Here is a 12,402-nt window from a genome sequence, read left to right as displayed (position 1 = left end):
GCAACCATTCCTCTTTCATAACTGTTGTAAAAACTACGTCATGATAACTCCAAATAAACATAGAGCAAAATTATTTACTTGGGCCTATAATGGATTATTTATAAAAACATAACTGTTGTAACAAATATGTTATGGTATTTTTTGCTTTTGCGGAATAAGGGTGTTAATACTTAGCGTATCAGTATACTATAGAAAAGGGGAATAATCACATGTCGAGGTCAATATGATCGACGCTTCATAAGTGTTTTATGGATCGACAACATTGTGGAGAAATGTTATAAGTCTAGATATTATTGGGCAAAACGGCCAATAAATGTAGCATACAACGCAAGTTCACAGTTACCATATTTTCGGTCACTAGTTGAAGTAATAGGATATGATAAAGGGGCAAACATTTTAACGATTTGCGTGCTCTTTTGCTAAGATAGTTATATATTAGAAATATAGATCAAATATACGCTCGTGTGACGATTTGACGGAGACGTCATTGAATGCTCATTTTCTCCACGTTCGAATTTGGCGTAGACTTACTTTAGTTTTCCGCCGAAAATTCAGTCAATATAGTAATATCTTTTCCAGAACGACTCGCCAGTTTACTCGTACCGAATGCTTGTTACCTTGAGAGTTGAGAGCTTGAAGTTGTGCCACAGAAAGCTGTTGTAGAAGCGGCAGTTGAGTCAACCGTATAAAAGTTTCTCTGATAGAATGCACAAACTAATTAACTAATCGTTTGTTTTTCTCTAAGGTCAGGCTGTAGAAAAAGGACTATAAGAATGAAAGTTTTACGCCAACTTATCATGTACTTAGGGCAAACAGCACATCAGTATGTGTTTACCAACTTCTGTACTTTCTATTTTGGTAATCCTTGAAAAAATATCGTTGTTATAGTGTTAGACACTAATAGTAATATTTGATTGACAGGAATATGACTTTAACATTCGTAATGGTGATGTTTCAAATTGTTAAGGAACGCTTGCTCTGCTCTGATCCTTCACATGCTGGTAACGATCTTATGCTCGTATTGTAACCGAATTTGATAAATATCGCTCTACAGTGATTTTATCCTAGATATAGCAACTACGGTGCCGGAAGCTTTCTTACCGCCGCCATTACTTCGTTTTGCTCAAACCGCGTTTCTTTGATAATTACTCATTAATATTCAATTCAGATTCTCCAACTCGATACGCATATTATATTTTTGAACATAGTTTGCTCTAGATTTAGTATTTGTGTAATAGATGAGATGTTAATTTTAAATGCCGAATTCGTTTCCGCTTTCGAAATATTTACCTACTACTAATTCCGGTTAAGTACCGAAAATAGAGTTCTAAATCCATTTTATTCTATATACGCCTGAATAGTTAGCCGAAAATACTCAAAAAACAACCTGTTAATATTTTTCGGTATTTTCAGACATTTGTTCCGTTCTTATAGGCAATGGTTATTTGACCATCATAGTGAGCAATGGTTACGCTCAAAATATCATTTTTATCAATGCTATATTTTGGTAATTTTATACGGCTATTTTCCATTCCAGGATTTCGCAACAGAAGTTGTTCCAAAATTTTAAAGGAAAATCTTTTGTAAGTAGGATTTTCTAAGCGTAATAGTTGACAAGAAAGTAGTCTCAGCTATAAATCGCACATGTTATTTAGCGGCGTATTCGGCTTTTACTACTGTGATTTCGCCATCGTGGGACTACTCATATAAATTGTATCGTTGTCTTGATAGATTGTGGGAATGGTTCGCTAGGCGTCCATGCATAGATTAGACAACTGTTGCCAAATTTGTAAAGTTGACGCCGTTCAAAACAACATGGAATGCTATTGCGTAATCAATGTTTTCAAGCTCAACCAACGAGCCGTAATTACGTAGTTAGTGGAAATTGAACCTTGTTTTTTTCGATCATAAAAGCTGGCTTATGTGTGTCATTATCTCACTTACACAATGAGTTGCCAATACTAGCCAACGAGTTATTAAGATCGTACAAATATGATGTTCTTAATGTAATTAAAATGAATTAAATTTTTTTTTCAATATTTTGTTGTTCCATACTTATAAAAATATGTTTTAAATCCCAACTTTCTTATAGCATCCTTTTTAATAACGTTTGGATGATTTTACCTGACGTAATAGTTCTGTCTCGTTTTTACTTTTGGTTTTTTCATATTCACGCTAAACGAATAGTGGTTTACAAAACGTAGCTACTGGATGCATGTATACACTCCGGAAAACCCCGGTTTTAATAAAGACATTTACAATTATTGGCAATATCAAAAATTAGAGACAAGTCTCGTATTTTTTTTTTGAACAACTTTAGACCTACTGCCGGCGGTTTCTTCTGCTTATTAGTATATAGGAAATGCATCGGAGAGTATTTGAAGACCTAATGTAGTTTTGTTAAACGTGATTATACAGGGTCTTCAACGCCGATTGTCAGAACGAGATTATCGCTAAATAACAATATTTTGATCTGATCGCTAAGTAATAACCGAGACAACTGTAATAACAGCTAACCAAACGCGCAATTCATAATTATTAGCTGCTAAATTGAATATAATTCTGAGACAATTGAGATAACTCAATATTTTTATTATTAATAATATCCTCATTAACAGCGCTTCACATGCTTATTGTTATAGTTCCGACCCTATCGTGTCGTAAGGAGTTGAAAAACTTTTATACAGAATATATAATCACTATGTTGGGTTGCACACACAGGCGTCGCACAGAGGAGCGCGCACTCTCGAATGCACGAGAAGCCTCAATAGCTCAGTGTAGTCGAGGTCATTTTCGAATCGAGTCACCGACAAAACCAAACTTTTGCTTTTTTTTTATAGCCACTCGCCCACTTCAGTCGCCACGGTTATACTGACGAGATCAAACTGAAAAGAATAGAAGGCTCTGGCGAATCGTTGCGTTACGTTTACGTTGGAGCGAACGAGAAGCCTATATATCGATAATTACACTCTACAACTATCATTTGTGCATAATACAATATATAAATATACATATGTTATAATTACATTCGCAATACACTTATCTGCATCCATGACACTGGCGATTTCGGCACTTTTAGACAAAACTCTTTTTCATTGAGTTATATTTTTGACAATAATCTATATAACGGCACTAGTTTTTTGCTTGCTGCGAAACATGGACTCCGTATATAGAAATTTTATTACAGATTGTTGTTACTGCTATAGGTCGAACTTACCCAGCTAAATCGGCTCGACAAATGTTTGAGGGCGTTAATTACTGGAATGCAGCGCCGTAACAAAGAGCGCAGCAACCAAGCGACCGTATAGCATAGAAATTGTAATTATGGAGGACGGAGAATAAAAAAATGAAACTCAAAAGAAACTAATTAGAATTACGACAATTGTAAAGAGGGATTTAAGAACTGCTCTAAGACACATGTTTTTGGTTTCATGTGATTTATTTGGGAATAGCTTTACACGCTCGTTATTTTACACAAGTTATAGGCTAGTACAAAGTTTTGATTCTGTTATTTCTTTCCTTGTCAAGAAAACCAAAAAAATTCTTGCAAGCAAAGAAACGGCGGTTAAATTTCGGCCACTTATGAATTCATTTGAAAATATAAGAAAGGAAAAGATACGAAAGATACAGCCATTTCTCGTCGTAGATAAACCAGATTCTGCAAATTCCACCTGTAAACTATTCGTATTTCCTGCAAGCAAAAATGGCCTTAAACACCAAAGACACCATATTCTTTTACAAAAAGCAATTCAATTTTAAGTCTACAACAAGAAGCGCACTATTTTGTTTTTCAAAACCCTTCTAGCACATAAAAAAATCTATGTCTAATCACTTGAAACTCGAACATCAACGTATTCACCATTATGATTATGGCTAAATATTGCTAAGATTACTTTTTTTTGTGTCTTCGTCCACTGATGCCGTCACACTCATCCTTCAGGTAAGAGGTATCCTTTTATCTAAATCTGTTTTCGCAAACATCTGAGTCATATACATTCCTGCCGTCATCATATGGTTCCTTCGACGAACGCACATTCTAATTGATGCTGCTTTCGACCCTGGATAGTAATGGCACGAAAGAAAAATCAAACAAAGAAAGGTCATCGCCATTTTCTATCAGTATCAGTCGACCAGTCATCCCAGATTTACAGATCAACCGCTTGATATAGGCAGGAAATGCTTACATGGTTAGACCGCGGGTACATAACTTAAAGGATAGACTAATAATAGTATAAAAATAATCATAAAAAAGAGATAGATAAAGTAAATGAATAATGCCTCTTGCACTTGATCTTTTCTTATGTAATCCTATAGAGTTGCTTTGTTTCTCAATGTCGTTCCGGGTCCCTCGGTTGCCTATGTTTTCTTGTGTGAAGAAAAATCTCTGACCATCGAAACTGGTTAACAGGTTTCCTCTTCAACATTTGCATACACGCAATTGCTACGTTGCAACATTCACAATTCATCGATGCGTATTCTATGCGTTATTACTCTGCACTTAATGCTACATTATGTCCTCTTTGTCGTCACTGCCATTAACTAATTTTCAAACCAACATCTTTTAGAAACGCCCACTTTTTTCACTGTGGCAACATTCAGTCTTACAATCGTACGTGTTTTCACTTAGGATGAATAGAAGCAGTAATAATGATACAAGATAATGCTTTTTTTTTGATGTAGATATTTGCTGTTTATATCCCTACATTACTCCCTGCTTTTGTCTGTATACAATATACTGCAAGTCTGTGGGCACCAATCAATTGACACCAAGAATTCCTTGGATAAAAATAGTTATTGTATTCATGTATAGTATATATCCGTATTATAGCTCATGGTAGTATGAGTTGTATTTGAAATGTAGCCTAAAACCTTTTCCTGAAAATGCTAACCGTGCTTAGTTTTAGGCAGCTAATATTACCATATATCCAAATTGTTTTTCTAATTTTGTTTCATCCGCGATGTATCTCCTTATCTTGTACGTTCTTTACATTTTGCACGTAAGCACTCACATATTCGTACTTCCTCGGGCGTCATTAGTACTATTATTAATAATTATAGTGATAGAAAATAATGTAATTATTGGTAGATTCAGATTCCTATAGCTGATCTATTGTCAAAAAAAAATAGACTAAGCTCTTGCTCAGCCAGCTAATTAATAATAGCCGCTCATAAAATTAGTCAAAACTAAGCAATAAAAAAATTACAAAAAAAACTACTGAAACATCGACTACTACAAAAATCGGCTAAAATCACCATCTGATTCAATAACTACGCCTCGTAGTCGCGTCAACCAATTAATTGCTGATAAAGTCCGTAACTAATAATGTCTTCATAGTAATACAATAAAACAACGAAATATTGAGACGGATATTAATAACTATATAGACACATTATCTTAACGAAATACGTCATGATATATTGGAACGGCCTGCCCTCAAGCTAACTATTTATAATAACCTAACTTTACTCTCTGATTGACACCTGTCATATCAGCGCCGGTTTGGCTGCTCACGCCATAGGTAGTGTAGACCGGCACAATATGGTCTTAACCGCAATGGTCCATTATCTTTTGGATCGCTTATATATATATATAATCATTCTACTATTATAGATTTTGTCCAGTAGATATGCGCGGGCAGATCCTTGCCCTTCGGTTTCGCCTGTCACCTTCTACAGAAGTCCAGCCAAAAGTAGTTCTTTTCGCGTACCAAGAAATACAGACTTTTGATTCGATTGAAATAGTGACGAAGTTCTCCTTTTACAGTAATAGGAGAGAAACGACTTGGAACACATCGTTGCACGTCCATGTTATCGTCTCACGCTCCGACCACAGAAGTGAGTATAGACAAAGTACAGATTATCTGATTTTTGCCTGTTATGTTTGCAACTGCAAATATGTTATAGGCCTCCATCGACTGATGCAGGTCCACTACCCGAATCGCACCGCGATGTTGATGCGCCCTCATTGGTAGCTTGACGGCATTGTCGGTTTTGAGAGACGTCACTATTGGCAGGGGACCCATTATTGCTACTTGTCCCGGAGGATTCGCTGCTGCTATTGGCCGAACCCTGCTGATGCAGGTTTTGCTGCTGATACTGGTGATGCTGCTGCTGTTGTTGTTGTTGTTGTTTTTTTAGTTGACGAAAGTACTCCTCCTGCGATTCTGCTAAAACACGGGCCAAGACACTGTCGTCGTAATCTTCCAGACCTTTAATGACAAGCATATAAAAAACCGTGCTAATGCGAGATTATAAGTGAGTTTGTAGTACCATTCGTAAGAAAAAGGCACTGATTTGCATAAATACATATTTTCGAGTTTTGTGAATCTGCTAGTATTTTGAAAATAGGCGCACAACAAAAATAGTCAGCGTATGGAATATCAATATGCTAAGCCCAGCAATGCAATGCTTTTGGTCTACAAGTGCTATTATTCGGCACATCAACGGCGATACTTAAACGACGAAGTTAAACGTAGGGGGTTAACTACTAAACCAAATGTATATACAGATGAGACTATCTGTATCTTTAGTCTAGCCGTTCGAGTCCACACAGGCCCATATTACTACACTATTACTACATTTAGTACGAGCCTATGCGATAGATATTGAATCTATACGGAAGTCTTACCAAACATTTCCGGAGGAAAGTTATTATTGTTAACAATAGATGACGCGTTCTTTCCCATAGGCACTGCCATGGGAAAATGGTCTCTTGAGCTCGATGGCCGCGGGCTGTCACGTGGACTAGCCGGACTATGTCCACTAGGGGCGCAAGGATATTGTGACGAAGATGAACACGGCATGGGCGATTGTCTGCCGCCAGCGCCGTCCTCGCGCAATGACGCGAACCTCGGCGAATGGCGCGGCGACTGCTGTCCCCCTACTGTTACGTTGCTGTCGGCCGCTGTCGAAGCCGAAACGGATCCGCTTTGCGTAACCACCACACCGCCACATCCCTGCTGCTGTTGACTGCTACTGTTCGCTGCTGATTTTGGCGAACATCTCCCGCTGCCAGTGCTTCGCGGCGAAGATGATCCCCGAGGACTTTCATCGCCCCCAGCTGACAGGCTGGCAGTACTGGCAGTACTTCCACCACAGGTTCCAGCAGCATTTCGCCGTTTGCGGGTTCGCCGTTCGTTCTCACGAAGGTACTCTAAATAGCTCTCTTGGGCAACCTATTAGAAACATGGACAAAAATTTTTAAATCTTGTAATCTGAGGGTCAAAGCAAAAAATCAGGGCTAATTATAAGCTAGATAATCAACGTATACATTATCAAGGTTATAATTTTAATTGTAAATTTATTTCGAAATGCTTACGTTATACTAAGAAGATATTAGCGCTACTTTTTCTAACCTGTCGTTCAAGTGCCTCAGTAGTCGCCTCCCAGTCCGACGCTAGCAGTTTGTCTTTTAGCATCTGCCTTTCAAGTTCGGTCTGCTCTGAGGCGTGAATCGCATCGACTAACATCTCTTTGTCTGCTATACCGGGTTGAAAGCCAGGCAATCCTAGCCCTACACCAATTGTGGCTTTGTACGGATCTACAATTGAATTGTAATGCACGCCTCGATGGTAACTCAACCGAATTGGGTCATTATCGCTTTTGTGTAATCCATGAAAGATGTTAATAGGTTCTGGAAGCGTATTAAAATAGGACATACACAGCCCGTTGCATAAAAATCCATTATTAGTGTATAACGTATATAGATACGCGGTCCTTTCTTATTGTATTTCCGTAAATCACCATATGGAACCTAAAAATGTAAAAACTCACTGCAGTCCTATTGCAGCATCAATGACCCTGTAATTCCGCGTATATCCCAGTTTTTTTAGGAACCGGAATCATGGACCGAAGCAACATGAGAACCTTGCAATGAAGCAATCAGCTGCTCAAGCAAATATTCTAACGCTAAAAAAATATGTACGCAGGACGTGCTGTATATACCAATATATCGGTAAGAAATTTAAATACATACCTTCTGAGTAATGGTAGATCTCAATGGGTCTGTTAAACATTTCAGACAAAGCATGCATCTCGATGTGGTTTCCGTGTGCATTGGCACGACGTTTGCGTTCTACGTACTGATCGAAGGGCTCCGTAAGATAATGTGAAAAATAATCAGCGTTCTTGGTAATGTAATCCATACAAAGCTTCCGAACTACGCCGTGCATGCCTTGATCGCCATAAATTTGATCCGCTGAAAAATAGTTATCTTGTAATTAAGCGTTGAACGTAATCGCAAAGATAACCTTGATTAATTTTTTTAATCTAATGTCGTCAGAAATGTGATTCATTGACGTCATCTTTGTTTATTGTAAATGACCAATTTTTTTTTTTTTTTTTAGATTTCCATAGCTCTCTTAGATTACTAGACAGAGCCACGGAGTCAGTCAGTGTCCAGCACACCGTGTGAGTTTCCGATCAGTTGCTAAGTCATTTCTTCTGTGGCCTAAAGTTTGGTCCGTATGTCAAAGGTACTTAGGGTTATTTCCTAATCACTGTTATTATATTGAATTAGTTCTCTCTGAGAATGAATTACCATGGAACGATGGTCATCTGTATTCACGTATCTAAACATACGCTCCAAAAAAAAAATACAATGCGGCATGTTTTTCCCCGTATTGACAAATTAATGGGCCTTACAAGCGCTTTCAGATATAAACGATTTTTTATTTAATTATAAATCAAAGGATGCTATTTTTTTGCAAAGTCTGAAATATTCAAGCCTTATTCCCCTGAAAGCAGTCCTATTGCACTAAAAGAGTGACGGATAAAATTTCCTACCAACAGCACGGAAAAGACAGGCGCCATCTTCTTCCATTTTTTTGATTGTCAGTCCTTTTCCGCGGAGCAGCAGCTCGAATCGTAATTCTCTCTGCAATGATAATATATCTTCGTCATTTTTTGTTCGACGGAACGATATGACATACGATATTCTTTTACGTTATAACATAGATAATGGTCATCTGAAGTTTACTTTCTCCTTCCGGTCTTCAGAGGCATGTGTCATCTGATAAAATTCGAATACCTTGACCTTCACTTACCTCTGCCATCTCGCGTTCACTTAAAACGTTTGCATCATCCGGCCGATCATACTCATCGCCCGAATTATAAGCCGCAAATTCGTTGTCAGCGTCTCCCCGCGCGTTACTGGCCCCGGCCGCAAGAGAACTGGACAAATTACCCAAAGGAGACAACGACGAAAGATCATCAAGGGATGCGAGCGCTGGCAGAGGTGGTAACTGTGACTTCAACATGCCGGACACCTGAGGACACGAAGACATCACAGAGGAGCCGGCTACCAAGGGAGCTTGCGACGGACCGGGCTGGCATCCTGCCGAAGTGAGTGTTGCTGAGGGCGAGGCGAGTGAGGCACGTTTCCTTTAAAAGCCATATCAAATATGGTCGTGTGAATTGGACATGCGAAAATGGACCCAGATGGGAATGGGGGACGGTACTTAGAATTAGACCGAGAATTATTTAGGTCGTTCAAATTTACTTGTAGCCTCAGCAATTGCCAGTATTTTTAACTAATTAATATCAATCAAATTTGAGAAAAACGAGTTGTCGGTTTCTCGCTTAAGTGGATCCAAAGCTCAAAATGTTTTTAGTAAACAGCCGGCAATAAATAAGAATGTAAAATCGCAGCTTTTATACAATGGACTTCGCTAGTGTATAAATATTACACCATATCGCCTCAAACGATCATCATATATTTACCATTAAATGCTTTAATTACCAAACACGACGCAAATCCTGCAGATCAAAAATTAGCATGTGAAGACAATCGTTGTCAACATGTAAACCAAGCTTTTTGACTTGGAAACTACACTTCAGTCATTTATATTGGCATTTCCCTTCGCAGCCTGTGTAAAAATCATTTCTACCATTCTTTCTCACCCACTGGCGCACTACAACAATGTGAAAAAAGCCATTAGAAAAAAATGTTAGAATCGGTACAAACTGACCACCAACAGAAAACACGCTGCTAATCATAACCAATCATCCCCATAAAAGAATAAAACTACCTAGAAATTAAAAAATACAACAAACCTGTGTCGATGAGGTGACGTACGGTGTCTTCTCTTCTGGCCAGCGGTTGCTACGCCAAGCTGCTGGTGAGACGAGTCACGGTTTAGCGCTCCCTCACCTCGTGATGCCAATCCCCCGAGGCTGTTCCCTGGTTCCATTGAGGCTTGATTACCCTCAGACCCGCAAGCGGCTCCTTCCGGACCCCCACCACCCCCCTGCGCATTGGCCTGACTTGGCGCAGGCGTAGCCTCTTTTTTAACATGCTGCGGCCGGATAGTCATTGTAGTAAAGCGTAGTAGTATTTGTGATTCGCGCTATTCCAAACAGCGTCCTTTGGCCTTCCTCTTACGATCGCTATTGCTCAGCCCCAGATGATGTTATTGCTGTCGCTATTATCCGTTAAAGTGGTACCTACAAGGTTTTTGCACAACCAAGATCGCGAACGCATACGAAAAAAAGACGAATGGAACAGGAGCGACTGTTGACTCGCTGAACAGCCCTCTCCTTCTTCAACGACAAATTCACCGTCAGCTTGTCCCCACTGGCGCCACGACCCCAACCAGCTTTTACATGCACCTCCCCCCCCTCTGGACACGTTCACAAACTTACTATCCACGAATGACAATCAACGGACGATGCAAGTGCGACCCACCGATTTAACGCTGTCGCTGCAGCACTGCCGCAGCCCCTGCTGCTGCTACCAGCATTGGCTACACCAACCTCGTTGTCCACTGGCGCCAACTGCAATCAACAGTCAACTGCATCAACACCAACGTCTGCCCTGCGTAAAAGTCGACGACAATCAAAACAAAAAACACACACAAGGGCACGACCAGGAAATAGCGTTACTTGCGTATATATATGTATATATATACATATATATGTATATATATAATAGGCGGATGCAGCGTACCTTGTTAATTATTATCATGATAGTATATCGTTAATAATATGCACCTAAGATTTCTTCTATGCAATGTCGTCAGTTGATTGAGTTACACGAGTGACTGGGCACTTAGGGGGTGACGGATGAGCTTTACCTGTTGTTGTTGCTGTAGCCTTTACTGTACGAGAAATCGCATGATGTACCAAATAAGCATGTCGGTAGTGAATAACCTGGGAATTTCGGATGGGAATCAGGCACAGCTTGGAACTCAGAGCTGGGTCAGATAGTTGGAACAAGTCTAAACGGGAACAGATGAGTTACTAAGGCCGACACAATGATTTTCCGAAATATGGATAAAAAATAAAGCAGCACACTGTACGGTGCTACATACCGATACGATACAACGCTCTCCAACGCTAACAAATGCGCCCCACAATGTTTTACACTCACTAACAATAATTTCCTAGTCATTTGCAAATCACTACTGCCTGAGCTAGCCGTAAGGGGCGCTATTACCACATGATCTCATAGGAGTTCATTTAGACTAACAAAATGGAGGAGGATATTTCTTTCTGTGCGTTAGTCTGATACAACTACAGACAGTCACGCTGACTTATCACTCATCTGGTCGGACTGAAAAACGAGCATACCACAACCACATTACCGTCATGATCATCAGCACACGTAGATACACACCTAACCGGACACGGTAAGCGACCATGTTCAAGGGCATAGAGGAAAGACGGAGGCGACAAAGGTGGCAAGGAGCGCGGAGTTCGTGGGTTTTACAACTGTGAAGTTAATTTTTTTCATGCTCGCCTGCTTGCTCACTCATTCGATCTTTTTTTATAGAAGTCGCTCTGGAAGGCTATTGTACTGCACTGTATTAATTACTGCCACCCTCTCATCGATCATTCGATAATAATCTGGAATTGGAACCTGAGTTTTAACCTCGTGCTACTGCTGAACTCGATAGAGCTTTTGAATCTATCATATTAAATATTATAGGAGCTGCCGTACACAGGAACAGTTAAAACACAACTGTAGGCATTACGCATAATGATGTAATTCAGTCGAATTTTAATGTTTTGCTAGCACTTTTGGCCAGGATGACTAGTCACGTGAGTTAGAGAAAATATAGGAATCATTCTGTGTCAACAATTACTTTGAGCTAAAAATACGAAGATTGACGAATATCAGACCTAACTAATACAGTCAATTTTTGAGTTAGCTCTGTTCAAGAGCTTCGCTAACAAATAAAAAAAAACATCTCGCTTGTTTTTGTTTCTATTCCTGTGCCCAATTTGTTTTGCATTTGTTTTGCACCGTTATTTGTTCAACCTCCGCCACAAGAAACAGCCAATCGTATCTAATAATAATAATGTAGTTAGTTAGCGTTACCGTAGCTTTGAAAGCCATACGTATGCAACGCTAATTAGTTCAAATCAAATCGCTCTTGCATCAATAACGGTTTTATTAGCTAA

The 12,402-nt window shown here is 39.4% G+C and overlaps 1 protein-coding gene across 1 annotated transcript; it reads right to left on the bottom strand.

The window, feature by feature from the left end:
• Positions 1 to 2,566: 2,566 nt before the first annotated feature.
• Positions 2,567 to 10,313, bottom strand: Duba (Deubiquitinating enzyme A). Its single transcript, XM_022801263.2, has 7 exons — positions 10,054 to 10,313; positions 9,045 to 9,381; positions 8,785 to 8,875; positions 7,976 to 8,197; positions 7,356 to 7,633; positions 6,629 to 7,175; positions 2,567 to 6,209 (listed from the first exon to the last, which is right to left on the bottom strand). Exons 1-7 carry the CDS (start codon positions 10,311 to 10,313, stop codon positions 5,899 to 5,901), a joined length of 2,046 nt encoding a protein of 681 aa, XP_022656998.1. The 3' UTR covers positions 2,567 to 5,898.
• Positions 10,314 to 12,402: the final 2,089 nt, after the last annotated feature.

The sequence above is a fragment of the Varroa destructor genome, unplaced genomic scaffold (genome assembly GCF_002443255.2).
Source record: "Varroa destructor unplaced genomic scaffold, Vdes_3.0 BEIS01000004.1, whole genome shotgun sequence".
Lineage (NCBI taxonomy): Eukaryota > Metazoa > Arthropoda > Arachnida > Mesostigmata > Varroidae > Varroa > Varroa destructor.
This window is presented reverse-complemented; position numbering and strand designations above follow the sequence as displayed.

What these genes read in the sequence shown, in the direction of transcription:
- Duba (XM_022801263.2), bottom strand. Translation starts at nt 10,313, where the DNA reads ATGACTATCCGGCCGCAGCATGTTAAAAAAGAGGCTACGCCTGCGCCA. An exon ending in ACGTCACCTCATCGACACAG is followed by an intron (nt 9,382 to 10,053) that starts GTTTGTTGTATT and finishes TGGCTTTTAAAG; the next exon opens with GAAACGTGCCTCACTCGCCT. An exon ending in GATCTACCATTACTCAGAAG is followed by an intron (nt 7,634 to 7,975) that starts GTATGTATTTAA and finishes ATACGCTTCCAG; the next exon opens with AACCTATTAACATCTTTCAT.